This window comes from Macrobrachium rosenbergii, chromosome 33 (genome assembly GCF_040412425.1).
Source record: "Macrobrachium rosenbergii isolate ZJJX-2024 chromosome 33, ASM4041242v1, whole genome shotgun sequence".
NCBI classification, from domain to species: domain Eukaryota; kingdom Metazoa; phylum Arthropoda; class Malacostraca; order Decapoda; family Palaemonidae; genus Macrobrachium; species Macrobrachium rosenbergii.
The window spans coordinates 13,613,422-13,641,127 of record NC_089773.1 but is presented as its reverse complement, the minus strand read 5'-3'; the positions used below and the strand labels follow the sequence as shown (position 1 = coordinate 13,641,127).

Here is a 27,706-nt window from a genome sequence, read left to right as displayed (position 1 = left end):
CTCTATAAAAGGATGCCAGGTTTCTTTAATGTCTCAAACATATTTGTTAATTCACAGGTCGTCACTCAATATACCTGTAAAATGAACTAAACGTGTCAACAGTCACACCAGAAAAACACCTAAGGCAATCATATCCTTTAGTGGAACCAAATCTGTATTGGCCAAAGTATGATACTCGATAAATTGTACATTGTACTTGCAAATCTACACTACAATGATACAAAGCAACAGGCTCTAAAAAAATACAAGATAGAATCTATTAATAAATGATTTCTTGAGAGCATTAGGACTGACGTCCGGTGATACGAAAAAAATAAACACAACTGCAACACTCGTTAATTAAAATCAAATTCCTTAATTAATTGCATTGATTGTCACTGCCAAAAGCAGCGGAGTATTCCTCAGACAAGGAATCGACCTAATAAACTACTCATGTTCTTACAATAAGAAACAAATTCTACGAAATGTCTACATAAACAAATAGCACTTATTGCGATACTTAGGTTATTCATGATTTTCATGTTGTCGATAACCTTCACAAAGTCAATGAAGCTGACCTTCGTACAAAAATAAGTCCGCAAGTACCCGACGTAGTGCCGAGGGCACCTTGGACAATGATGGAAGCTGAACGGAAGAGGTTTTGTCACCTTTCTCGACAAATAAGTTAAACCTCGGAGATTTGTTTAAATATCACAAACAGACATCCAAAATGCAACGGACTGTTTTGTCATTATAAAAGCTACGGCAAGTTTTGGAACTGCTGAACTGCTTGATTACTGAGGGTTCAGAACCTTCGTGAATGTATAAAGTACATACATTCACAGGAAGGTTTTGTGAAAAAACTTTCATTGTACAAAAAATAAAGACTGCTGTACATAACTGGCATATAATCAGATGTGTAAACCCCATGGCAGGGTATACACCTATTGCATACGTCAATTGTATTAGCCTATTAAAAACAACTGACTAAAAATATTCTCTATGGAAAGACATTAGAGAGAAAATATTATTAACAAGTTCCCCAAAAATTGCATATTCCTACAACAAAGTTGGTGACAACCTGATTTATATTTACATTTAAGCTTTGTATTCTTAATGTAAACAAAATGCTATGAAGTCCCAGTAAAATCTCATAAAGGTCATGTGGAAAAGGCATTCAAACGACAGTCGAGGGAGACGAGAGAACAACTAAGCAGATGTAATACTACATACCTGATGGCAAGGATGGATAAAGTTACCCTTTTCTTCAGAACCAGCAAAACTTTCGTACGGTTTCGTCAAACACTGGAAGTCTTAAACAAAATACGGTATGCAGCTTGTAAAAATAGATGAGGTCTCGACCCTTCTTGTAAAATTTTATCAACACCCTGTAATATAATTAACTTCTTCGTTTTAACGTGCTTTTTTGACTGAAAATATCTCGGCCATGGTACGATACCTTGCCAAATTTGACGACCTATGACCTGACAATAGCTTGGTTTATTTTATATAACTGGCAACATAATCAAAACAATTATGATTCATACTTCACATCCATAAGTTGCTCACATCACGAGGTCAGTAAAGGTCTTAACTGTTCAAATAGGAACACAAACAGTGATGCTGCCTTTTCTTGGATAACTTATCAATCAATAATGAAGCAAAAATTGAAATTTCAATTACAGTAAACATTCTGCAAGTTCCCATACGCAATAAATTCTGCTAACGAAATCAGCAAAGACCAAGCAAAGTGAAATGAACGCTGGTATTTTTACATTTTAAATGGCAGCATCTTCGTTATAAAGACCGTGTTACCATCTGCTGGTTGCCGTATTGTAAGTACAGCTGAACGTCATGGCAGTAATTTGATGACAGTAATAATAAACTGAAATGATCAGTGATAGTTAAAAACCGATACCTGAAATTATTGGTACAGTAGTTTCTTATCCAATATTTTATAAATATTCAAGACAATTTTTGTTATCAAAGCACAGATAGAGGAGTTAGCCTTGAATGTTTAAAACCAAAATTCGGCCTAAAAAAATGTGGAACACTGTCATCAAATTATCATGTACTTCTTTCATACCTTTCCATAAACAATTAGCACTGTATTTAGATTATGATAAAAATATATAAACTTTTCAAGTCCTACCAACAGGAGACCTAGAGAGGTATTTACAATCTTCATACACGGCGTATATTTTACAGCACATACGGAGAGTTACAGGTTTGGTGCAATGTAATTCAAGAACTTCATGGCCACTTCGTAACCCAGGAAACAGGCGGCGTTGGCGGGGAAAGCTCGGATCATGACGGGGGCGGCTCCCTTGAAGAGCGCGGAGGGACCCTCGTTCTTCATGATGTCCATGAACACGCTGCGGATGCCGTGAGGGTATTTCCCTTCGGGAGCTAGGGGGCATTCAAGATTTTTATTAAAAAGGATAAATTTTTACACAAAAATTAGAAAATTTAATAAAATAACCTAACCAATTTTCTCTCAGAATGAAAAATACGAAAGTAAAAGCATTCGTAACCTCCTTTGAAGAAAGGAGATGAATAAAGTAAAAAAGTACAGAGAATCTTACAAAAACTTATAAAAATTTAAACAACACAAAAACTTATAAAAATTAACAAAATGGGAGACTGGCTAATAGTCCTTCAACTTTCTGCCACAGCAAGACAGGGAATTAAAAGACCTAACTAAAATTTTGTACCAGTAAAGGGCATTTTAAGGCATGGACAGATCTCTTACACCTAGATCTATACGTCCAAAGCTTTGAATGACACCTTTGATACCCATCTCTACGGCCAATCTTGACTTCGTTGTCTGTCATAACAAGGTATATATAAGAAAAACCTTTCCACATCAAAAGATTAATATAATTACAAGCCTTTGTCAATGCCACGAATGAGCAAACAACTTTTTATATAGCATCAAAATACACAATTGCTTAGGGGTCAAATCATAACAAAAATTGCAATTCTGTCGTGAGTGTCTATCTAGTAGTGTATCTTTGGAGTACCGCTCGTAATGCGACTTCAAAAGTACGATGTAGACGTAAACGAACGCTCCCAGGCTCCAGCCGCATTAATTTCTGCTTTTTTACTTTAACCTCTCCCTTTTGTTTCTTCCTGCTTGGCTGTCCAACTCCTCTGACTTTACCTTTTGCAAATTCTTACCTCTCACTGCAGACCAAATCGGGCAAGGTCTACATATCTTGAAATTACTCTTCTCGTTAAACTTTTATTTTGTTAAAAAGGGCATCTTTTTTTTTTTACAAACAATGCAGCAGTCACTACAAATTTTACAAAGGTAAACACACTGACTACACGTGACCAAAAGCCTCAAGTTAATCCGTCGAACAATTAAATGAAAAATCTAAGGCAGCTAAAACAAAATCAAAACTGGAAGTAGAGATTTGGGTAATCAGGTTTTTATAACCAGCTTTCATACTACGAGGGTCAAAAGGCCTCGGCTAAGGAGCTAACTCGATATGCTCAATAATAACTAGCAAAAACTGCATTTTCGGAGGAACTAGGCCTAATTACCTATTGATAAAGAAATCTTCTCCCTACATAATTGGCATAATGTATTTGTATGCCTATTGGGAAACCATTCAGCTTCCATAAAACTCATGAAAAATAACAAAACAAAAGATGGCTACAGACACTACAAGGTGCCACTTAAACAAGATACGACACGACTTACTTGGCGTAATCTATAACAGACAGCACCTGAAGAAGGATGGGGGGGGGAAGGGTTTTGGGCCAAAGATAAAATCTTACGGAGCAGTGAGAGCCTACACTCGCTGACAAGACTGGACACAGTCCTAACGCACAGCCGTTGTGGAACTTAGGAGGTATATTGTTGGAAAAAAATTAAATTACAGTTGAATATTACTCTACGAGTCACAATTGAATGAATATAACTTTGGTTAAACCCCCAAGTTACAACGCAGATGTTAAAACCTGACCCGTACAAAAGTTCAATAGAAATTCTCCCCCTAAATTTCATTTTATTTTACTTCATTATCCAGATCTGACCTCCAACAAAACTGTTTTCAAACTTATCTACTTACAAGTCTATAAACGGGAATCCCTGAAAATTTCACTCCTTTTGCTCCATCTTACCTGATATTTTAAACAGACTTTTAAAGAATACGAGACATTCGCCATGATAGGCCTTTCTTTCCTATCTGTGATAAGACACTTGAAAATAGTATCCTTGCAACTGAAAAATACAACTTTGCTCAATCAAAAAGCAATCTACTCTGCCTTGAATTATCTGTCCGGAAGGTCTACTAAGCACTGGCCTCAATGTAGATTACACATCCTAGTCAATTCATAATTTGACTGGCTTCTGTACAAAGTACAGTACTTTTACTCTATTTCAAAAGCATTCCCCTCTCCCAGTCATGAAAGCATTGCGTCAAATCCACTCGCACCTCGAAAGAGCACCCATCTCTACTTCCAGTTTGTAATTGTGTTTGGCTGTCATAAAGTTGACTCTCTACTCCAGAGACATCAAGTCAAACATTCCTTTGAAGACATGATAGACTGCTACGCTAACATACTCTACGTTCCCTTGGCCAATCAAATCTGGGACACAGCCTATACCATGTTTCCTTGGTATATTATTTTGTCATAGCTCGCAGGCAGCTGTCATTACCCAGCAAAAAAAGGTTCATCATCACGTTTCAATCTTTTAAGTTTTTATTCTCACACTGCCAAGCAAGATATAAGACCATATTCATTGTCTTGATCTCAGTTCTGAGAAAATATCTATGATTTTTCTGTGGGGTAGTTAATCCAACAGCCATAAGGGCAAGACATTATCAAGAACCCAGCAATTCACTTAATGGCCGGTATATATATCTTTCAAACAGTGCCACATAACACTGATGACGATACAAAAAATATGACATATTTCTATACGCATTCTGAAAGTCTTTCTAAAAGTCAATACTGCACTCACAAAAATATACGATTATATAAAATTACTTTTTCTATATGAATAAATATCTATATTCGTGATATACCTAGCTCTTGCTGAATGCTCCAATGAAAAGCTCAAGAAACAGAAATTCTATTCCTGTCCAGCCTTGTCACTTGTAGACTCCACCCTAAATAAATTTAATCTATGGCCCTGTGGGACGATCAGAGCACCCACGCAGAGGGCGCTACATGATCCAAGATGAAAAAACGAGAGCAAGAAATTAGATGATGTCCAACGCAAGACACCAAGGTGAACATTCATTGCAAATGAACTCTTAACAGCAGAATGACATAAGGTGTTTATGTTAGGTTTTAACCTATCATGACTGCAAATACCCTCTTACATATAAATTTTACTGTCACGATCACAAAAGTTATTTATGAAAATAAAACTTAGAAAGACTGGAACTTAAAATATTAGACAATTTAAGATAGTGTAGTCACTTATTCTAAAGGGGACAGAAAGAATAATTAGAGATAATAGGATGTGACTGAAAGTTACCGAAATTTTGGAAACAGTCTATAAAGTCACAGGTGAACGAGGTGTTTACACAGAATATGAATGTACAGTCGAAGAACGAAGGCTAGGTAGAGAATATGGTAGGGAGAAATATCAACATCAACGTTGCAAGACTTCATCAGCTAACTCCACACGAAGACATGACTTAGGTCATGTAAAAATTAGACACGTCTAACCACGTATTTAACGAGACCCTAGTTGCAAAAGATGGCATAAAACACAACTGTAAATGCCATTTCTCAGCCCTGTAACAATATGGATGAAAAATGAGTTCCGCTTCATCATGGAAAATAGTGCGAAAATCAAGACTTTCCAGTCAAATCAGTACTACCCCAATTAAGTTCTGCAAGAATGGAAGCAACTAACTCTGTCCTTAGTGTACCTATCTGTGCATTACCTTGATTTAAATTTATATATAAATATTTAATACATGTACTAGAAAATATATCTTAATATTAAAAAACTATTCCAGAAACAGCAAACAATTCCATTCCCGTGTTTAAATGGAGCTAAAATCCACTTACACATAAGTAAATGTGAAACATTACCATGAAAATGCTATTGATAACATTTATTTATTCTCAAAAACAAATGCGTATATCAATTTGTCTAAAAAATTGATAAGAGGGGCAATGCCAAATCAGATGAATTTATGTACTGTACATTCTTATTACCTAATATAACAATTTATTAAAATGTACTCTCTCAACTCAGTATAGCAACAATGTAGAACTCACAATACACATACAAACAGTCCCAAAAATACCAAAATGCCCAGGTTTGAATCCTGGATGGGGCAGAAGCACTTATCAATTGTAATTCCTTTGGGTGGAAGTTATTCCCAGGGTACAATGAACTGGATATTAAATCATATTTGTAGCTTAATATTTGTGAATACTGTATAAAAGAATTTTTAGCCAAAAAACTTCAAATTGAAGGCCACTATCTTACTATAGCAACCTTATAAATGCATTTCATTTTGTGAAACTCTAAATTAGCATCTATACTTTTATACACAAGAAGTATGAACTTCTTAAAAAAACAGACATGTACCATACCTGTCTGCAATCTACTCTTCAGAACATCAGGTCCAATAGCCACGAGCCAGTTGAACATGCCCGCCAAGCCACCAGCGACAATGACGCGCAGCGGACTCAAGTCGCCTGCCTTGCCCTCCGGGGCAAGTGCTCTCTTCAGCCACTCGTAAGTCATGAAGTACATGCCCGATGCTGGGACATCTGAGAGAAGTGGCGAAAATGAGCTTTTTATCCCATGTATTTTTTTTTGCAGTGTAATGTACGGCTGACTAGGAAATATACGCTGATGACGTTTTCAAAAATACAAAAGTAATGATTATATACTAATGTATAAGTAATGATCCTTCCTGTGACTTGAATGTACTGTGATTTTGGCAAGGGTTAATATAACTGGGCTTTTTTAGGTCTGATAATTTATTTTGTATCAATTTTTGGTACGATTCACTTCCATAATGGAAAGGATAGAATATATACAACCAAGGCCAAGTGTTGGGACCTATGAGGTCATTCACAGCTGAAAGGAAAATTGAGAATAAGAGGTTTAAAGGGTGTAACAGGAGGAATACCTCGCAGTTGCACTAAGAAACAATTGTTATAAGAGGGTGGAAAGTAAGATGGAAGAAAGAATATGAATGGAGGTACAGTAAAATGAATGAAAGGGGTTGCAGTAGGGGCCAAAAGGACACTGAAAAGAACCTTAAGTAATGCCTACAGTGCACTGCGTGAGGTGCACTGACGGCACTACCCCCTATAATGGAGAAGCCTCTTTTATTTCTCTCCGTATTTCCAAAATTATTTAACCCACTTCCAACAGAAACTGTAAAATGTAAATATTCCATACCTCTGAGAAGCGTAGCACATGTCCCTTTGTATATGCTACGAATACCTCCTTCTCTGTATAAGACTTTTACAACGTCAAGGGGTCCGTTGTAGAGCTTTGGCCCTGTGCCTGCAGCTTGAACCTTGAAAAAACAAAATTCAGTCTTAATTTTTCCTATGAAAAATGTTGAATGTCAAATCTGACTTACAGAGAAATTATGCTTTACGTTATAAAATACGCAACTGTACTTCTGAAATATCTGTCAACTAAATTCAGCTTCCAATATAAAGCTAAGAAAGTATAAATTTTCCGAACGATATAAAACTGCATGAATATAAAGGTTTCATAAAATACAAATTTACAACCCAACATGTATGAAGCCGATTCTTTGTCCTTCAGTCAACCTCTCCGGGAAATATTTCTATCCAGTTATGGCAAATTGGACGAGACTAAACTGTTCTTCATTCATTCTATATTTGGTAAACTGCAACATTTTTATTTAAAACTTACGCTCTAAGATTTTTATGGATCTCTGGTGGCAAAGTGGGAAAAGTCTCTTATGTCAAATTGGCTAAACGTTTTGTATCCTTACTGTATTTAATCATCCCAATGGATCATAATTTGCATAATCGTCAGGAAGGCACAAAAACATTCATCTGCAATAACAGGCAAGAATAGAAGCACGGACAGAACGAAATACAATTGAAAAATGAAATAACGTTGCTAAAAAACCTTCAGTACTCCCTTAAGACCCCAACCTAACACATACTGTAGGTGATACACCATTCCTGCGCTGCAACACACCTGCAGAAGGCACTTTATCCTCTCGCCGGGAGTCATGATGGCCGTGGTGAAGACGCCCGACAACATGCCGGCATTGAAGAGCTGGGCGGCAGTGAGGGCCTCGTCAGGGTGCTTCTGCTGCAGCTTCTTGCCGATGCCAAAGCCGAGGAAGCAGACGGCAAACATGGGAGTCACGCCAATTAGCGGAGCTGCCATTCCTGTTGGAAACGGTTTACGCTTTACATTTTACTTAAGAATTGCATTTATGAGTTTGTTTTTCCGTGGATTTAGCTCTGGTCGAGTGCGAGTTTTATTTAAACTGTAAGAAAATGACTCGAAATTATGACATTTCTATATGACAGTTTATCAAGCATCCAGTATATTGCATCAATAATGTTATCAATAACTTAATCAGCCTAATGAATCATGATTTGTACACTCATCAGGGAGGCATGAAAGCATTTTGTCTTCCTGTTCGGATGAGAATTTTAAAACTCTAAGAAAATTACACTAAATTATGACCATGTACGTACCTGTAATTTTCTCATAATTATCCTCACAAAAAAAAAAAAAAAATCACACATAATGTAGAGAACTCATGCAAAAAAACATGCATGCTAAATTTAACCACCCCCAAAAATGGCAATTCACACGTTATATTGAGAACTCCCAAGAAAATAACACGCACGCTAAATTTACCCCTAAATGGCAATAATCTCACCTTTGTAGAGGCCCAAGAAACCTTCATTACGGACGGTCTTCAATGCGCAATCCCACGTCCCAAGGTACAATGGCTTCTGGCCTGGTTCTGGCTTGGGCTGCGTTTGCAGTCGCACCTGAAGGCGGAAAGTCCAATAGATTATCCGGAATGGACAAAAACTACAATAGACTTTGTTTGAAAAGTCTTGAGAAGAATTATGTAAAACAACAATGGCTTCAAGCATTAAAGCATAGTTTTATTTTAATTCCTGGTTACACAATGATATCCAAAGGAGGTTAAATATACTTTTTTTTTTTACCTCTCAGGAGCAGTGAAAAGACTAAATTACTTTAATTAAAAGTCTGGAAAAGAATTTATAAAATAACAAGTAAAAAATGTGGCGAAGTTCCTTCGGTTCAATCGAGTTTTCTGTACAGCTGCTACGGCGTACAATCAAGGCCACCGAAAACAGATCTATCTTTCGGTGGTCTTGGTATAATGCTGTATAAGCCGCGTCCCATGAAACTTTAACCATGGCCCGGCGGTGGCCTATCCTATATCACTGCCGGAAGCACAATTATGGCTAACTTTAACCTTAAATAAAACAAAAACTAGTAAGGCTAGAGGGCTGCAATTTGGTATGTTTGATGACTGGAGGGTGGATGATCAACATGCCAATTTGCAGCCCTCTAGCCTCAGTAGTTTTTAAGATCTGAGGGCGGACAGAAAAAGTGTTGACGGACAGACAAAGCCAGCACAAGGAGGTTAAGTAAAGATTTTATTTTTACCTCTCAAGAGGTAGCATTGAAAAGCCTCTTCAGAGGCCGCACTCATCTTCTGACAACCACTTTCCCTAACTGTGGAAGTCTCAAGGAAGGAAACTGAGTTGAATGGGGAGCTAATGAGAGAGAGAGAGAGAGAGAGAGAGAGAGAGAGAGAGAGAGAGAGAGAGAGAGAGAGAGAGAGAGAGAGAGAGAGAGAGAGAGAGGGGGGTTGCGTGTTCTATGTGAAAATTATAGAGAGAGAGAGAGAGAGAGAGAGAGAGAGAGAGAGAGAGAGAGACTGTGTGTTCTATGTGAAAAATTAGAGAGAGAGAGAGAGATATTGCATGTTCTATGTGAAAAATGAGAGAGAGAGAGAGAGAGAGAGAGAGAGAGAGAGAGAGAGAGAGAGCGTGTTTATTTTATATTTTTTCTTTTCCTTTTGGGTGACATTCTCTCTCTCTCTCTCTCTCTCTCTCTCTCTCTCTCTCTCTCTCTCTCTCTAGAGTTCAATAACCAAAATGACTTTGACCTTATCTGACCTTATTTGACCCCACGAGGTCACTGGCACTGCTGATACAGAACCACATCACGATAATCAGAATGACGAGAGAGAGAGAGAGAGAGAGAGAGAGAGAGAGAGAGAGAGAGAGAGAGAGAGAGAGAATCAGTATATACAGTGGATCAATGGAGAGAAAAATAAAATATAAAGAGAAAGAGAGAGAGAGAGAGAGAGAGAGAGAGAGAGAGAGAGAGAGAGAGAGAGAGAGAGAGACTCTCCTCCAAAAACAACACCACCAGAATAAAGCATTGTGTAAAGATTTCCTAAGCCAGCTTCTTCTTGCAATCCTGCCCACTCTGTTGCTGACTGCAAGTTGCTGATTCCGACTGCTTTCACTCACTGCCGAGCGAGATGGCTCAATGCTGTTTGTTGCTACGCCACAAAATTTAATAGGTAAAATATTAAATATATTTTTTTTTTTTTATCTTTCTCTCTCTTGGCTGCAACCTACAACAGCTGAGTTGTGAGTGGGTGCATTAATCACTGATTTACGAGAGAGAAAAAGCCAACTTAGTTTCCCAAATGTCTTAGAGAGAGAGAGAGAGAGAGAGAGAGAGAGAGAGAGAGAGAGAGAGAGAGAGAGCGAGGGCCAAGGTAGGTAGAGTCAAAACCTCCCCAAAATGATCCCTTGGGCACAGTAACTTTCCGATCTCTCTCTCTCTCTCTCCCCTGAAATCCTACCTAAAAGGATCTGGGTCCTTTAATTTGAGTCCTGGGGAATTAGGATACTATCCATACAAAAATATAATCCCTAAACAATAACAAAAATTAAATAGAAAAAATATTCTTTAGTCTTTCGAAACAAAAATAAAACTATAATTGGCAACTTTCACCCAAATCAGCTGATCACGAGATGCCAAGTTCGATTTTTTATGGCTTTAAAAAAATTGTTTATTGTACCTTGATATGATCAGTCTGGATTTATTGATAAGACTGACAGATAAAGAATTATTAAGACTTCAAAATTAAACAAGTTACAAGATGAAAAAAAGAATGATTTTTTATTTGTTATTCACAATCATAACTTTAATAACAAATATATAACAAATAACAAGAAAAGTTAAATAACCTTGTAAATTAAACGTGCCCATTACAGAAATGACAACTATATAATTAATGTATTAATAAATGTGTATGAATTTTTGTATATGTATACATACACAATTACGTGTAAACACATGTATACAGTTATGTATAAAGTACACATACATACATATTCACAGGTACACTACCTTCAATCTTTCTTAATCTTTTTATCAGATAAAATGAAATTTCATGGTTATACTCCGTCCAGAGAGAGAGAGAGAGAGAGAGAGAGAGAGAGAGAGAGAGAGATGTATAATACGTAAAATAGGCCGATAATGAACATAAATAAAACAATAAATATAAATTTCACTTGAAAATTATTTTTAAAAAGCCTAAAACACGAACAAGGTCAATTAAAAATAAGCCTGAGCTTTATAAAATAATTTTAGTCTTTTTTTTAAGCCTGACATTTAAATACCTTTAAATTAACTAAAAAAAATCGAAGCGTCAGTCAAGACTTTGACATTTTACGAAAGTCCAGGCTCCGTTCGAAACCTTGCAATCTTTACCTTGATTGTATCTAACGGCTGGCCCACGATGACGGTACACGAACCGCCCACGCCGCCTGCGAGGAAATCCTTCAATGGCGATGCTTTATCCGGCATGATTTAAACGTTAATAACCAATTCAACCGAATGAATAAGAAATAAACTAACAAAAACTAAACGAAGCCAAAACGCGCGGAAACGAACGCCGACAATATGGCGCACGCGCGGTGGGTTTTACGATAACCGTTCACTACGAGAGGAGACATAAGACTAGTTCTAGTTCAACTCTCGGCTTATGCCCGATGCTACTTAAGGGGGAGGGGGGAAGGGAGAGGGGTGCTACTTATGCTACTTTAAAAAGTAGCAGTTCATTATATTCTTATTCAGTCAAGGTTAACTTTTTTTAAGTAGTCTAATATAGAGGTTGCTTTTACAGCTGCTAACTTTTTGTAGGCCTATTGGAGAGAGAGAGAGAGAGAGAGAGAGAGAGAGAGAGAGAGAGAGAGAGAGAGAGAGAGAGAGAGAGAGAGAATGTAAATTACAGGAAAGGTAAAATTATATGTGGCCCCTAAAGGAAGCATTTTTTTTATCGTACTTTATTCCTTTCACTGTACCGGTTTTTTTTTATTAGAGAGAGAGAGAGAGAGAGAGAGAGAGAGAATATATCCCAAAGTCATGACACCATAATATGTGCATATCTCAAATAAACTCAAAAGGGAATTTCACTGGTTGTTCTCTCTCTCTCTCTCTATATATATATATATATATATATATATATATATATATATATATATATATATATATATATATATATATATATAACAAATCAATAAATAAACAAATAAGCCTCTAACACATAAGCAGAGACAGCTCCTTAAACCAGCCCCCCGCCTCACACTTCCTACTATCCAGCAGAAGAATCAGCAGGGTCACTTCTCCTTCAGTGCCTCAAGCAGGACCGGATTGCTCAGCAGGAGTAGGAGAAGAGGGGGAGGGGGGGTACTAACCCCGCAGCCCCCAGCAAGAGCAGGTTGGGTCTAATGGCGTCTATATCTCTTCCACAGTACCTGAGTGGACACGTGACCAGCACAAGATTGGGTGTACACTCTCTAAAAAGTGTAGATTTAATCGTCTTTCATTTGGCCCTATACACATGTCTACACCTTCTACACTTGGGTGTATACAGTGTGTATTGAGTAGTAAGTAGGTCGTGGTGTTCTGTGGCTGTAAATCTGGGCTAAAATCTGTTTCCTGAAGAGACCATATTTGTTATTATTTATATATGTATAGAGAGAGAGAGAGAGAGAGAGATTTCCTACACTTACAGTGCAATCCTTTTTCTCCCTAAGGTGGGGCTCATTCCAAAATGAGGTTCCAACCCAACGTCTTTATACACAATAGATGTGACTAACTAGATCCAACCAATTATCACCTAAATACAGTATACTGTACTGCAGTACAAATATAATACAGTACAGTATGTACTGTATATTATTCATTATCATTACTATTGTATTATTATTCATGCAGTATACATACTTGTAAGAATGCCAAATCGATAACTTATTTTGCAATATCTCTCCCTCCCTCACTGTGAGTTCTTCAATCTGCCTTAAAAGTCATTCCAGGAGACTTATCATGCAACGACTGAGCCTGTCAAGGATGCCTGACCCTAAACTGATCATTTCAACGTGAAAAAGACACATTTCGGTTCCAATATCCAGTTCCTGGTGGTTTACGAATTGGGTACACAGGGTCTTTAGTGTACAATGTCATACCGTGATTGCTGGAAGGACATACAACGGTCTTCGGGCTCTGACCACGTTCTGGTACACAAATGTCCATCGAATGGATGTGGTCTCATTCGTCACTAATAAAGGTCATGAACCAATTCCTTTCAGGTCAGAAATAACAAAAAAACGTACAGGAATATATTTAATAATCATACCAAGTTTCTATATGACTGTCATCAGCAAAATCTGAAGAGCAATTACAAAATTCTTATTGGGAATAACTAACCTCAATTACTCTTAACTAGACTACCAAAAGCTAACCTAACCTACCGCAGCACGCACGCAAGCAGAGGTGACGATTTTATGTTACCCTGTCAAAGGGGACTCTTACCTATTTTGGGATTCCTAATTCAAAGTGATGGGATAACTTATCAAAACATTCCTTAGGGGTTGCAAAGCCAAACCTGGCTTTAGAAAACATTAAAAGTTAACGCAGTATTATGCAAGGTTTGACCCGTGATGCAATGCCATACCTAAATGGCAGTAGACCCATCATCATTAACGCCTATACATCTCATTTTCCCCTCAGCACAGTTCTGGGTTAAGGGAGGTCTTTCCAATTTGGCAGGGTAGTAGCACAATCATTTCGAAAAATGATACCAGCTATCAATTCTCAAACCAGACACAAGGGGACGATATGGGTGCGTTCCCTACAATTGAGTAAGCTTCTGTTCGCCACAGCAAAGAATTAAGAGTACCAAGTTTGTCGTCAGCCATTGTGAAAATGGCATGAAGATCGGGATAACAAACACCGTATTTAGTGCAACCATTAGTCCAAGAAAATATATACAGTGAACCCCCCATATTCGCGGGGGATGCGTCCCACAGCCCCCCGCAAATAGGTCAAATCTGCAAATGCTTAAAATCCCCTCTAAAAACACTCAGAACTGCCCATTTTGATAGCTTAAACCAAGAAAAACCCTGTAAAAATGCTTACACCTGAGTATTTTAATAGTTTTATCACAAAAAATGCATTTATTCATGAAAATTATATGAAAATACAGTAATTAGTGAATATTTCTCGGTGAAAAATACCGCGAATGGGCAAATTTTCCGCGAATGATTGCTAGATATGTTCCACAGAGAAACCCGCGAATGCGTGAGTCCGCGAACCATGAGAACGCAAATACCGGGGGGTTTACTGTACAGTACTATCAAAATGGGAAGACAGCGACAAGATATTCCTCGCCCACCAAGGTAAAAAAATTCATAAGATACACTTTCTTGCTCTGTAATATATTCTTGGGTACTTTTTGCCTGCTTTTCGACCTTGTTTTGTTCTTAATCTATCCTTGTATGTAAAATCTTTGACTGTCTTCTTTCACACGTAGCAGTTTTTTGACACGGTGTTTCCTTCCCTTACCGTCATACACTGTACACAACACACAATAATGGTTACGTACTGGTTAATTTTGAAACAAAAACTTGCACACCCCTACATTAATTATCCTATTTTTTAGAAAAAACATTGCTAAAGTCTAAATTCTCGACATTCGGCAATTTTGAAACTTATGTTGACAAATTTCAGTAATGTATTTGTGATTGCGATTACAAAATCTAGTTTTTATGTACTTGAGGTCTGTACTGAAACTACAACAAATACAATTCATAAATGGCACAATCTACAACCCTTAATCATATAATACAACAAGTATAACAAAAATACATTTAATTTCACATTAACAAAAAAGCTGCGATGACAGGTAAAGAATGCTAGCCTGACCCTATGCTTGCAGCCTAACCCTATACTTGCAGGCTAACCTGAAGTAGCCTATCAAAACAAAATCCTTAATTTGACTTAATTCGCTTTCGTTGTTTTTTCTGCTCGTTATCAAGATTACACGGTGAATGTGTTGATTTTTTTTCTTATTCTGACCAAAAGTCAAATTCAAGGCTAGCAGTAGCAAGCAGCAATTGCATTTTAAGAGAGACAGAAATGTAACTTCAGCAACAAAGTAATCTTTCAAGACTTCAAGGCTTGTTTCAACTGTTAAAAGGCTTCAGAGACCTAAATCCTATAGCAGCTGAATCCCTAAGATTCTGGTAAAGCAATTTAATAATTACTTCCATGAATAAGTCTGCCTGGACGTTAGGTCTCCTGTAAACGTATTAATGTATCTGGTATATTATATTATATTATGTGTAATATCATATGTAAAATTGTAATATTATAATTAAATCTGGTCAATATCAATACAGTACATGCTTATATCGGCTTGACGCTGGCAGAGGAACTCGCAAAACGTACGATATCTATAAGAAGCTAATATGTGGTCTGGCATAATGTAAAAGTAGGCAAAACTACAATACAATACCTTGAAAAATCAGCTAATTATATAAATACAAATGCATAATAGCCTAACCTGCAAAGGCTCGGCCCGACATCCGCGGTCGTTGCCGTAATCGCACATTTAAATCAGAACTTTCGAAACGAACCAGTTCTTCCAGCAATGCCGCACAAATCCCTATCAGGTATCAAAGACTCGAGCGTGCCACGTAATACCTCCCCCCGCCCCCGGGACTAAGCTGTCGAGTACGTTCGGTGTCATAGGCTATGTCATTACCGTGGACTACGGGTGATCTCAACTAGGCATAAAACCAGACTGTGCTAAATAATATATTCAACAAAAATAAACGACTTAAATAACATATCCACCAAAACATAGCGCTTAACATCTTAAATAAGAAATATAAATTAAAAAAACAGGCCTAAATAGACCTAAATTTCGTAACCTTCATAAAATCAATTTAAATAACATATTTAAATACTAATATATTCACCAAATTGTGGTATTTAACATCTTAAATATAAATATATATAAGCAAATAAACAAATAGCCTATATAAGGTGCCAGGTTTCCCCTAAATTTCTTAGCCTCTAAAAAAATAAAATTAAATAACATATTTAAATGTTAATATATCCACCAGGATGTAGCACTTAAATTAACATTTTAAATATAAATATATATAAAAATATTACGGTACCAGGTTCCCCTAAATTGTATAGCCTTGGTAAAAAATGAATTAAATAATATATTCACCATAAACAAATTATTTAAATAACATATCCACCAAAATGTGGCAAAAAACACCTTAAATACAAATATATATATAAATAAATATATAAATATTACGACGCCATGTTCCCCTAAACGTCATAACCTGTAAAAAATAAATTTAAATAACATATTTAAATATTAATACATTCTAAAGCTTAGAAACACCACATACTGACAAAAATACGGCAAAAAAAAACACATTAAATACAAACATACATAAATAAATAATAAATAAAAAATACGAATAAATATTTTAAGGTCAGATCCCCGTCGCCGGCTTCGCCCGACCCCCAATAGGCTTAAGGGTACCGCCTTATTTCGCCGCCTTTTCTCACCTTTATGGTGTCCAGGGGATGCCCAGCGGCCACGAGGCACATGCCGCCGAAGCCCCCGGCGAGGAAATCCTTCGCAGGACTCACTGCGGGCATCTTCGTAGGGGTATTCGAGGTCGACCGTGGTCCGACTCCTCCGGAAAGCCAAAACGTAAATAAAGGAGGGATGGGATTCGCGGTGTTGCCAACATCGATGTGGAATGTTTGCTTTCAATTATTAATTTGATTTGAATTTTAAGTCGTTTGGAATTATATGTATTATATATACAGAATACATAAATATAATTAAATTATATTTATGACTTTAAATGCTCATTTATTAATTTTTAATAACTCATGATTAAGTGTTGAGTTTGGTACAACTGCCGATCTCAGCTGATTTGGTTGCGTTTTGTTTACGTTGAGAGTCTGACACTTGTTTCTGCGGATGTTTCGAAAAATAATCATTTTTATGGTCTATATTTATCTAATTTTTCATAAATATTATAATTTATTATATTAATATTAATTTTAAAATAGATATAATATAAATATCAGCATTCTTTTAACGTAATTTGTATTTATAACTGTTTATTCTTCAATTTTCTTTACGTCGTACGTAGAGACAAACTCCCAGCAGCCATCATTTCTTTCAGAAAATAAAAAAGTAAACAAAAAATAATCGTTCAAAAAAGAAACTTTTCAAAACGGTAAATGAGACTGAATTCCAATTAAAAAATTGCTTGGGGCTTTTAATTAAGCAATTCTCGTATACATTATTTCCAGATACGAGAAGGAATAAAAAGGGAAATATACAAAAACAATTCACTGGTTATAATCGTTCTTTTATTAGTAAAACTAAACACAAAAAGTTGCCATAAATATATTTATTGTTCGTAATTGTAAACTTGTAACAAATGCGTAGTTATGATCGTGGGCCAGTTTGTGAGAGAGAGAGAGAGAGAGAGAGAGAGAGAGAGAGAGAGAGAGAGAGAGAGAGAGAGAGAGAGAGAGAGAGAGAGTATACAAAAAAGGACCGAGTTAATTATTCAATGTGTTATTTGTATGTTCAAATTTCCTTATATATTTCCAGTGCTAATTTATATTACCCATTGTATTTGTTTATTTATTAAATATAATTTTAATAACGCCCTGTAACATGTTACATTTTAATTTACAAATATATTTTCAATAATTTACATTAAAACATGTTTTCCGAGGAATGTCATATATTTATTCCATGTCATATTCTCATACACACCTTGAATATTTCATATCTCATATTGCACGTTATGCAACCAGCCATAAATATACATATACATGACATATTTTTGCTGATTCATAAACCCAGTTTCATTTTTAATGTCATGTTTCAGTGGAATGTCATTATACCAGTTAAATTTTCCAGTCATGCATTGTATAAATTATATTATACGACACGTAACAAGTTACATGTCAATTTTTTTCTATCTGATAGAACATGATAGAATATACCAATGTCATATTTTATTTTACATAATTTGTCTTGTTTTCATATCAAATGTCATATCACAATTGATAATTTATTGTCATACTTTCAATGAAGCCATATTATGTGATATATATATATATATATATATATATATATATATATATATATATATATATATATATATATATATATTGTGTGCATTGTATGTTTTATATATTCTAAATAAACTTACAAAAACATAAATACTGATAATTTGTATACAAATAACCTAGACAATCACATATGCTTATTTTTGTACCTATATGATTTATGAATTTACTGTTGCCTAATCCTAATAATAGTTCTCAATAATGAAGTCTAACTGAGCTGGGAAACACATAGGAATGCAGAAAATTCCCAATCGCAGATTGAACAGCATGTCTTGTGTGAGAATTGGTTCTCAAAATCATTATTTTTACGACATTCAGGACATTAATCTTTTGCAATTTACTGAGAAACATTGCAAATTTTTTAATGTCCTTATTGTAAGATTAGTTTCTGCAAGTAGCTGAGAAGCATTACTGATTTTCGAATGTCATTATGGTAAGATTTTAACTTTACAATTTGCTGAGAAACATTACATAATTAATGAGAAACATTACTCATTTTCAAATGTCATTATGGTAAGATTTTAACTTTTCAATTTGCTAAGAAACAGTACATAATTAATGAGAAACATTACTCATTTTCGAATGTCATTGTGGAAAGATAAAATTTCCAATTTAATGAGAAACATTAAACATGTTTTAATCCATAAATTCACTTTCAAATGCTTGTGGTATTTTCTTCAGTACTCAAAAACCAATATTTATTCCCTAACGTAACATTTTAAGATCCTAGAGTCTATAAAAAACATCGTTAAATTACGAAAACAACTAAAAAACTAATCCGTCTGCTGCCTCAGGAACTCCTGTAACTGCTGCGCCTTCTTCTCCCTTATCGCTCTCCTCTCCGCCTCTATCTGCTGCTTGATCCGCCTCTTCTCCCCGGCCAGCCTCCGCCTGTACGTCTCCTTCCTCAGCCGCTTCTCCTTCGTCTGCTGCTGCCTCTCCGCCTCCATCCTCTCCTTCTCCTTCGCCTTCCAGCTCTGGTAGTTCCTCATCTGTCGGTTCATCGTCGCCTTCTCGAACGACCTGAGGTAGGTCTTGCCTTCGTCCCCTGGGGCATCTCCGCGCCGTCCGACAGGCTCACGAAGCTCACGCTCTCCACCTCCTCTTCTTCCTCCACCTCCTCTTCCTCTTCCTCCTCTTCTTCTTCTTGGTCGTCTTCGTCGTCCGACTTGGTCCGGAACCCGACCCTCCTCCTGGAGTCCATGTGCTCCAGCCGCATCTCCTCCGTGTCCTCTAGCTTGAGCTGGACCTCTTTGATGTGCTCCCTCTCCCTCTCCATCTCCTCGAAGTCCTCCTCCGTGAGGGGGGCGTAGGCATCCTCGGGCATCTCCTCCTCCGCGATCCTCAGCAGGTCCTTGACCTCATCGGGAGCTGCGGAGAAAGCGGTCAGCGGGAGCCAGTTCGGCTCTTCCTCAGAAACGATGATGGCTTCGGGTTCCTCGCCTTCCTTTTCGGGTCCCGCGACCTCCTTCGCGCGGGATGGGCTAGGGGGGGTCGGGTCGAAGAAGTGCTTGGGGCACTTGAGCCTCCGGGTGGTGACGTGGAAGACGTCGAAGTGAGCGTGCTGGGGAGGAGAGGTGCAAATTGGAGCCACCCTGGAGTCGTACCTCAGGTGGACAGGGTCCTCGTTGGTGCAGACCGTTCCCTGGGTTTCCTCCCACCTGCAGGTCGTGTATGCAGGCTGTCTCACCTGAAAAGGAGGAACTGATTGATTGAAGTACCTGGATGATTGATTATGGCCACTAAAACTGGCACCACAACAAATGAAGGAGTAGAATTAAAAATGGAGGATTACTTGATAATGTCAATAATTTCCGTATGATCGAGCAAAACTGATACTAGAACTGTATGAAGTGAAATGACTGTCTTCAGCAGACTGAAAGAACTACTTTCACAGTGAAAGTGCTATCAATGAAAAGTGAAAGCATTGCCTCATTTTTCACCCAGAAATTCACTCTGAAAGCAAGAGGTGAAAGTAAATTTACTGAGTTATCTTTTACAGTACTCATAATCTCAAGGAATTATTATACTAATGACTACATTTAGCAAAGATGAAAGTTATTTTCTATTACCTTGTTGGTTATGGTCGGTTTCAACTGGAACAGGTCGCAAGTGCAGTGCCACGGATTTTGGTGGAGCTGGATCAGTTTAGCTGGAACGAGCACGAAGATCCCCAGAGGCAGAGTCGTGAGGTTATTGCGGTGTAGGTACAGTTCGCGCAGACTCGACAAGTGGTCAAACGTTCCCGGGGCGAGCTCGTCAAGGCTATTGCTGCTTAGATCTAAGTAACGCAAGTTTTTGAGGCCGAAGAACGCGTCCAGTGACAACCAGCTGAGGTGGCAGTGGCTTAGGTCCAAGTGCTCCAGGTTCGGAGTGGCTGTAAAGGCATCGAAATCGACCGAGGTGATGTGTCCGTGGATAGTCAGTTCCTTCAGGTAAGGCATCCCCTCTAGAAGAGCACGACTTAGCGAGAGGAACGTCGTGTTCTCGATCTGCAGAACCTTCAGCAAGTTCAGTTCTCTGAAGGTGTCGACGTGAAGTTCAACCGACACGTCTCTGGAGCCGAGGAGAAGCTGCTCTGTGTTGTTGACATTTGAGAACGTGAAGGGAAACACGTGAGTGAGAGGGTTGTTGAGAAGACGCAGAGTAGCGAGGCTAGGCAGACTCGGGAAGCTGGCTGGGCCCAGTCTATCCAGTTTGTTGTGATCTAGATCTAGGGTCAGTAACTTGTCTAATCCTGTAAAAGTGTTTCCCTCAAGTTCCAAGATGTTGTTGTGAGCTAGAGAGAGATGTCTCAGGTTTGGAGTTGGGGCAAACATCGCCGTAGGCAGGACTTTGATGTGGTTGTGTTCCAGAGTGAGAGTGTGCAGCTTTGTCAGTCCTGTCAAGAGCTCCTGCCCGACGCGGTCCAACTTGGCGTGAGCTACGCGGAGGTATTTCAACTGCGGCTGAGATATGAAGGGCGCCAATATAGCGTCAGACTCCGACTTGAACACGTCGTAAGGCACAACATTCTCCTTCTGCTGCTCTTCCAGGAGAATCATCTCGATTTCCGACTGAAGCTCGCTGGCCGGCGGCAAAGTCGGTATCTTCGACATGATCTCCGGGGGGAGATTGAGGTCTCGGATCTGGTCGGTGAGAGACAGGAACTCCTGAATCGGCAAATCGAGCAGAGTCTTCGAAGACACCGGGTGAGTCTGCCTCCTCAGTCTCCCTCCCTCCAGAGCGGCTACAAGACGGACGTACTGCAGGTCTAAGAGCTGCAGGTTGACGAGAGATGTCAGCGCGTCTTCGGAAAGGGCCAGCTTGAGGTCCTGGTCTTCTTCTTTCAGTTTCTTATGCTCCTCTTTCTGTTCGACCATGTCTACGACGCGGTTGGGGAAGTAACCGGAAACCTGCACTGCCTCTTTCCTCGCATATCCTTGAATATGGAGAGCCTTGAGTTCTCTCAGGGGGGCAAGATGTCCGCTCTCAATGACTGTCAGTTCGCTCGTTGCTGCTTGCAGGAGATTCAGTACCTGGAAGATCATGAGGGTTGCTAAGTCAAAACAGTAACAAACCAGACTCATTTACAGCTCATTCTAATCACGATGGTAGAATCAGCTTCTAGAATTCATAGACAGAGGTCTACAGCTTGGCTTAAACCTGGTACACCACATGAAAGGTACCGCCAACTACGTTATTTCCAAAACATCAGACTGGTATTAAGGAAAATACAAATAAATTATTATTTTAGAAGTCATAATCAAATTATCAACCGTACAGACACTGACTAGATATAACTACATGCCCAGTCGAGTCAGCTCTTTCTTCCGACTGAAAACTAACCATCGTACGTGGTGGCAACGCACTGATCAGCTGAGTCAGATTCGTCTCCAGCATCAGGGCGCAGGTCGCATGCAACCCCCTGACCTCCACGTCTAATTCTGCGTCTGCGGCCGTGCTCGAGACTACAAAGTCTCCCGATTCCATTACCTGAGGAGAGAAGAAATTAGACAGATGGTACCATCAGCATAAAAAGAGTGAAAAAGTTTATATAAAGTAGTTACAGCATTCATCTCAGAGTAACGTTGCCAACATCTACTGTAGAGTAGTTACGACATTCAACTCAGCGTAACGTTGCCAACATCTACTGCGAGGAATGTGACTGGCAAATTAAAATCAATAAAACGCGCACTAAAGTGCTGAGAGGGCAAACGCGAACTTTGTCATCGAGCCTTACGTCATTGGGATGCAACTGTGGAAGGTCATCCTCGCCCCAAGAGGTCATCCAGGTCAGGACGAAAGAGGCGGCTTTCATCGGGGCGCCTTCGCAAGCGCACTCCTCAGGGCAACCCAGGTTAGGGTCCTCCTCCAACTTGTGACGGGACACGATGGACTTGTGGACGGGGCCTGACGTCTCCAGGAGGAGGTCCTCTTCCAGCAGAGGCGTTCCAGAGCTCGCGGCCTGTTCCGGGGAAAAGAAAACGGTAGGCTGAGTGTCACTTTTGTCTATGGCATTCAACGGGTGACACCGATAACTGAAAATACTGAGTTACTGAGGAAATTTACTGTTTATACGATATAGGCATGACTACCACAGTTTAGAAAGGCATTACTTATTGACAAAACGTAATTATTATCACTGTTCATGAGCGTACAAGGCACCTTTAGACCCACCTCCAAAAAAAAGGAGGATTATAGAAAGGAACAAACGCAGGAAGGTTGAGATAACTGGAACATTGAGAGCCCATATGGACAGGCCCTAGGGAACCCACCCTTCATCCCACCCCTACCCCCTACTGTATTATAGACCTAAAGGCTTAGATTCCCTTGCAATATAGATACAAATTTAAGGCCCTAAAGGCTTAGATTCCCTTGCAATATAGATACAAATTTAAGGCCCAAGTGCAATTATATCATTTATACATTTATTACAAGCATACTGAGTCTAGAACTGTGTAAGTAATGGAGGATGAGACTCCGTCAAACCACAAATTTATGAATGTGCGTATGTACCAATGGCGTTATTTCGACCAAATAGATCATGAATTTTAATTAGATGTAATAAACAGGCACACAGGAAGAAATATGATAAGTGAATGTAACATTAAAAAGAAAAAAAGGGGGAGAAACTGATGAGCCATTATAGGGCCAAAGCCTTTATGCCTGTAACCTAATCATCTACTACTACTATTGCTGGACCTATGAATGGCTTGTACGCTCTCTCTCTCTCTCTCTCTCTCTCTCTCTCTCTCTCTCTCTCTCTCTCTCTCTCTATATATATATATATATATATATATATATATATATATATATATATATATATATATATATAATTAACTAAGTGCCCGGCTTATCAAGTACTTCCAGGGCAGTGTACCAAAATGTACCCTCGTGATAAGAAGGAACCACAGCAAGGCCACCGGATTATCATCCAATTAACCCTATTTATTTTAGGTTTATTCCATCTAATAATAATAATAATAATAATAATAATAATAATAATAATAATAATAATAATAATAATAATAATAATAATAATAATAATTCTCAGGTTTGCATATACGTTCATGGCCTTTTCTCTATTTCCAGGCTGTGGAATTCTCTTCGTTTCTGTTTTCCAGTCTTATGGTGATGAGTCCTGACCTCTTATTTACATCCCCATATTTCTCGTATTACAATCGGGTCTGGGCAAGATAAAACCATGAGGATTCCAGCCCCATCGGCCTATGACTTAAAAAGAAAATCAATACCAGAATTACGCAAACTTACCAGGAAGAGTAGAAATGATAAGACGACTTTCTTCTTCATCATTTTCAGCGTTTCTTCAAATTTCTACGATGCAAAAATTAATGGTTTTCTTTTTGTCATGTAATTTATTTATCTTTTAGTTTTTTCTGAGCGATTTTCAAACTCCGATGTCAAGTTTATCGGCGATTTTCGTCTGAGGTCGATTTTGTAAAGTGGGGATCCATAGAGATTGAGAAAAGTACATATCAAAATAAAGTTTTTTTTTTATTATTATTTTTAATAACTTAGACCCAGCTGTGTGTTTATGGTTGTAAATTCTGAAAGAAAAACACGCACTGTAAACATTAATTTGAAGAAAAAACACAAGATAATAGACCTATTTTTTTTTTAAGAAATGCGTTCATTCACGTATTTGCACTTGACAATTTTTCAAATGTCACTTTATTACTTTTTTTTATTTTACATTTTGCAAATTACGTCAGCCGTTTATTTTTCTGTCCTCTAATATTAATCCTTTAGGCAATCAAGGGAAATTTCACAAATTCAATTCGTATTTTTTTATATATAAAATGCTTACGTCTCTCATAGTACATAAACTTAAAAGCATTTCACAAAAATTAAACCACAAATGTCTTCTTTATAGTTGTGTGTTTTTAAACACAAATTTAACATATATAAAAACAAGATGTCCACACTTATATTTCACAACAATATTCGGCAATTTTTTGGTTATAAAAAATTATAATTGTTTACTAAATCTTATTCAGTTATAATTAGGAAATGCACAACTTTTTCAACAAATAAATCCATTTAAATTCACTCATTGTTGAGAAATACAGAAACAATCCCACGCGTCACAGCAATGCCCAGATAATTTTGCCCGTTTTTCACCAACTTTTTACCCCGTGGGCACTACAAAATGCCCAAATGTCGCCCAAAATGCCCAAATATAACCCACACACGACGCCTCGCGGACGGACTAACCCGCGGAGTGAGCAGGAGGTCATCAAGTGGGTGGGTTAGCCGGAAGTGGCAGGGGGCGTGACACTGATAGACACAGACAGAATTCGACTGTGGATGTTTTCAAGGAAGGACGAACAGACGCACGAACGCACGAACACACACACGATGATAGAGGAGGAGAATTATAGAAAGATTATTGCTATTATTTTCATTATTTTAATATTATAAAGGGCATGGTTCACAGTTTAATTATTATTATTATTATTATTATTATTATTATTATTATTATTATTATTATTATTATTATTACTGAAGTATTGCTGACAATGTATGACTGGAAATTTCTTAAGAACTTGATATTATTTTAACAAAATAATTGCACTAATTATATAATCATTATTATTATTAGAACAAATATAATTGCCTTTAATTATGATTATTATTATAGACCAACTATAATTGCCTTTAATATACTAACCACATTTCCATAGAATAAAATGACTGCGGATATATAAATAAAAATAGAGGCCAGGTAATGTGAATAAATTATAATCATAAAAAGTTGTTGAATAAACTAACTCTTTCTCTCTCTCTCTGGATACAAAAGTTTCTACTTAAGAGCCATGTATTAGTTACTTTTAGCGTGAGGTTGCAAGCCTTATCCCCTTCACCACCCTAGTTGCAAGCAACCACAGTTACCCAGCTACCAGGTGCTTCATCGTAGCATAGGTTGAGAGTTGCACTGTTATAGTTTCTCAGGGGTACTGTAGGTGACATATGTATATGTATATATTAGTATTTTTATTCTTATTTGTCAACAAAAGAAATTAAAGATTTACCCAACTGTTATTCAAAGTACATTAAAAAATATTTGCATGTGCATATAAACAGTGAATAAAGATCATTTAGCACTGTGAATGTTTGGATATACGCATTCACATAAATGATACAACTAGGTCACCTTAAGTTGTTAAGAGCAACTCTGAACCCTTCAGAAGTGAACTCCAGCGGCAGGATTAGCCAGAAACAGGGAAGGTCCTGGATTCAAACCTCAAACCTTCAGTATGGGCAATCACAAGTGCCCATTAAGTCAAAACCTGCTGATTCAGCCGGCCTAAGCAATGGCTTACACCCTCCAGCAGTTGACAGACACTGGTGGGTTTTGCATTTTTAGAATTTAGAAAGCACTTTGTCAAGATCAAAATGCACTATCTCTAGTGCAATTGTTGGCTTCCTACCATTCTGCATTCAGTGGAAATTGTCCTTAAATATATACCAGTACAGTCCTACATTGTAGGTCCTTGTAACATCTTGAAAATACTGAATATTCCAATAGTTTAGCTTAATAGAGGGCTTTCCCATTCCTTGAAACTGTATCATGACACCTCTGGCATCTTGAAGCTTAACTGAGTTAGGATTATTTTTAATTAAAACACAGGATCTACAGTTAGTGCAAGCAGTCACTGACTGTTCCTTTAACTGCAGGACGTGGACAGCTGTAATGGGTTAGGTGTTCCCAAGTGTAAGAGGTGAACAGGTGATATTCAGCTGCTGTGACAATATTTCTTTTCAAAATTTTAATTGTATAATACTCAGGAATCCTCTGTTCCCACAAAATTATGAAATTCAAACCTAAACAATTTCATTTTATCCTCAAGCAATTGAGTTTAAGAACCAAATTATGCAAGTTCCACTCTTGTGATTTTCATTTACCTCCTCAATGACCAAGTTTTCCTAACTTACCTTTGCTGTCCTCCAGGTACAAGACCACAGTACATACCTATGCCAACAGGCAATTCTGTCCAAGTTGATTGACATTGCCAAAATACAGGTTGGGCTTTTAACTTGAGTTCAGAACATGACAGATTGCAGCTACATTACACAGTAGAGTTATCACATCAGTCTCAAGGTTCTAACTCATTTAGTACAAGCTTTGTAGCGTTCAAACACTTTAATAGAACCCTAAAACTTATGTTATTGTTAATACAATACTCATACTGGCAAGCAATGCACTTTCTAATGGAAGTAAACCATTTTTAACCAAGTGGTCATCTAGGATTTTCAGCTCAAAAATCAGCTGTGTTGATACCTACTACTCTGCATTCAAGCATTTACTGTGAGGAGATGTAATTCTCTCACACAAATTTAATATATTCCCAAGGTCCTCATGTAATCAGGTTACTAGGTTAGGGTCCCTTGCATAGCACAGTGTATAAGACACTCCTGGTTCTTACTGAAGCTGTCAAACTTCTTGAACTTTGCTTATTGCAATTTTCACCAGACAAAATCCTTTGGCAAGTCTCATTTAAGTCAAGGTAGGGTCTATAAATAATATTCATCAAATAGTTTTGTCTCTGCTTAATTTATGTACATCTTATATCATTCAACCTGTAACTAAGCTTAAGCTTCTTAATGATATAAAGCTTTAGAAAAAATAACTATACTTGTACAATTTAATTTACAGCCTATAATAAACTTAGGAAACTGAAACAAAGG

At 37.7% G+C, this 27,706-nt stretch overlaps 2 protein-coding genes across 7 annotated transcripts; both read right to left on the bottom strand.

Moving 5' to 3' along the window:
* Nucleotide 1: 1 nt before the first annotated feature.
* Nucleotides 2-17,092, bottom strand: LOC136855947 (mitochondrial carnitine/acylcarnitine carrier protein-like). 2 transcript variants are annotated; one of them, XM_067133489.1, is made up of 6 exons: nt 16,919-17,092; nt 8,856-8,970; nt 8,156-8,352; nt 7,373-7,493; nt 6,553-6,732; nt 2-2,388 (listed from the first exon to the last, which is right to left on the bottom strand). In XM_067133489.1, exons 1-6 carry the CDS (start codon nt 17,009-17,011, stop codon nt 2,201-2,203), a joined length of 894 nt encoding a protein of 297 aa, XP_066989590.1. In that variant the 5' UTR covers nt 17,012-17,092; the 3' UTR covers nt 2-2,200. The 2 variants fall into 2 exon arrangements, with proteins under 2 accessions (XP_066989590.1, XP_066989588.1); XM_067133487.1 differs by lacking the exon at nt 16,919-17,092 and adding an exon at nt 11,753-12,006.
* Nucleotides 17,093-17,723: 631 nt separating this feature from the next.
* LOC136855943 (toll-like receptor 13) lies at nt 17,724-25,332 on the bottom strand. 5 transcript variants are annotated; one of them, XM_067133469.1, is made up of 6 exons: nt 25,232-25,332; nt 24,269-24,564; nt 22,737-22,961; nt 22,343-22,489; nt 20,587-22,032; nt 17,724-20,204 (listed from the first exon to the last, which is right to left on the bottom strand). In XM_067133469.1, exons 2-6 carry the CDS (start codon nt 24,308-24,310, stop codon nt 19,515-19,517), a joined length of 2,550 nt encoding a protein of 849 aa, XP_066989570.1. In that variant the 5' UTR covers nt 24,311-24,564; nt 25,232-25,332; the 3' UTR covers nt 17,724-19,514. The 5 variants fall into 5 exon arrangements, with proteins under 5 accessions (XP_066989570.1, XP_066989568.1, XP_066989567.1 ...); XM_067133467.1 differs by having other exon boundaries at nt 25,206-25,293; XM_067133466.1 differs by having other exon boundaries at nt 25,143-25,281.
* Between the last annotated feature and the right edge of the window lie 2,374 nt (nt 25,333-27,706).

What these genes read in the sequence shown, in the direction of transcription:
- LOC136855943 (XM_067133469.1), bottom strand. Translation starts at nt 24,310, where the DNA reads ATGATGAAGAAGAAAGTCGTCTTATCATTTCTACTCTTCCTG. An exon ending in CGTTGCCACCACGTACGATG is followed by an intron (nt 22,033 to 22,342) that starts GTTAGTTTTCAG and finishes ATGATCTTCCAG; the next exon opens with GTACTGAATCTCCTGCAAGC. An exon ending in AACCGACCATAACCAACAAG is followed by an intron (nt 20,205 to 20,586) that starts GTAATAGAAAAT and finishes CCTCCTTTTCAG; the next exon opens with GTGAGACAGCCTGCATACAC.
- LOC136855947 (XM_067133487.1), bottom strand. Translation starts at nt 11,848, where the DNA reads ATGCCGGATAAAGCATCGCCATTGAAGGATTTCCTCGCAGGCGGCGTG. An exon ending in TTTCTTGGGCCTCTACAAAG is followed by an intron (nt 8,353 to 8,855) that starts GTGAGATTATTG and finishes CGTTTCCAACAG; the next exon opens with GAATGGCAGCTCCGCTAATT. An exon ending in ATGTGCTACGCTTCTCAGAG is followed by an intron (nt 6,733 to 7,372) that starts GTATGGAATATT and finishes CACTTCTCTCAG; the next exon opens with ATGTCCCAGCATCGGGCATG.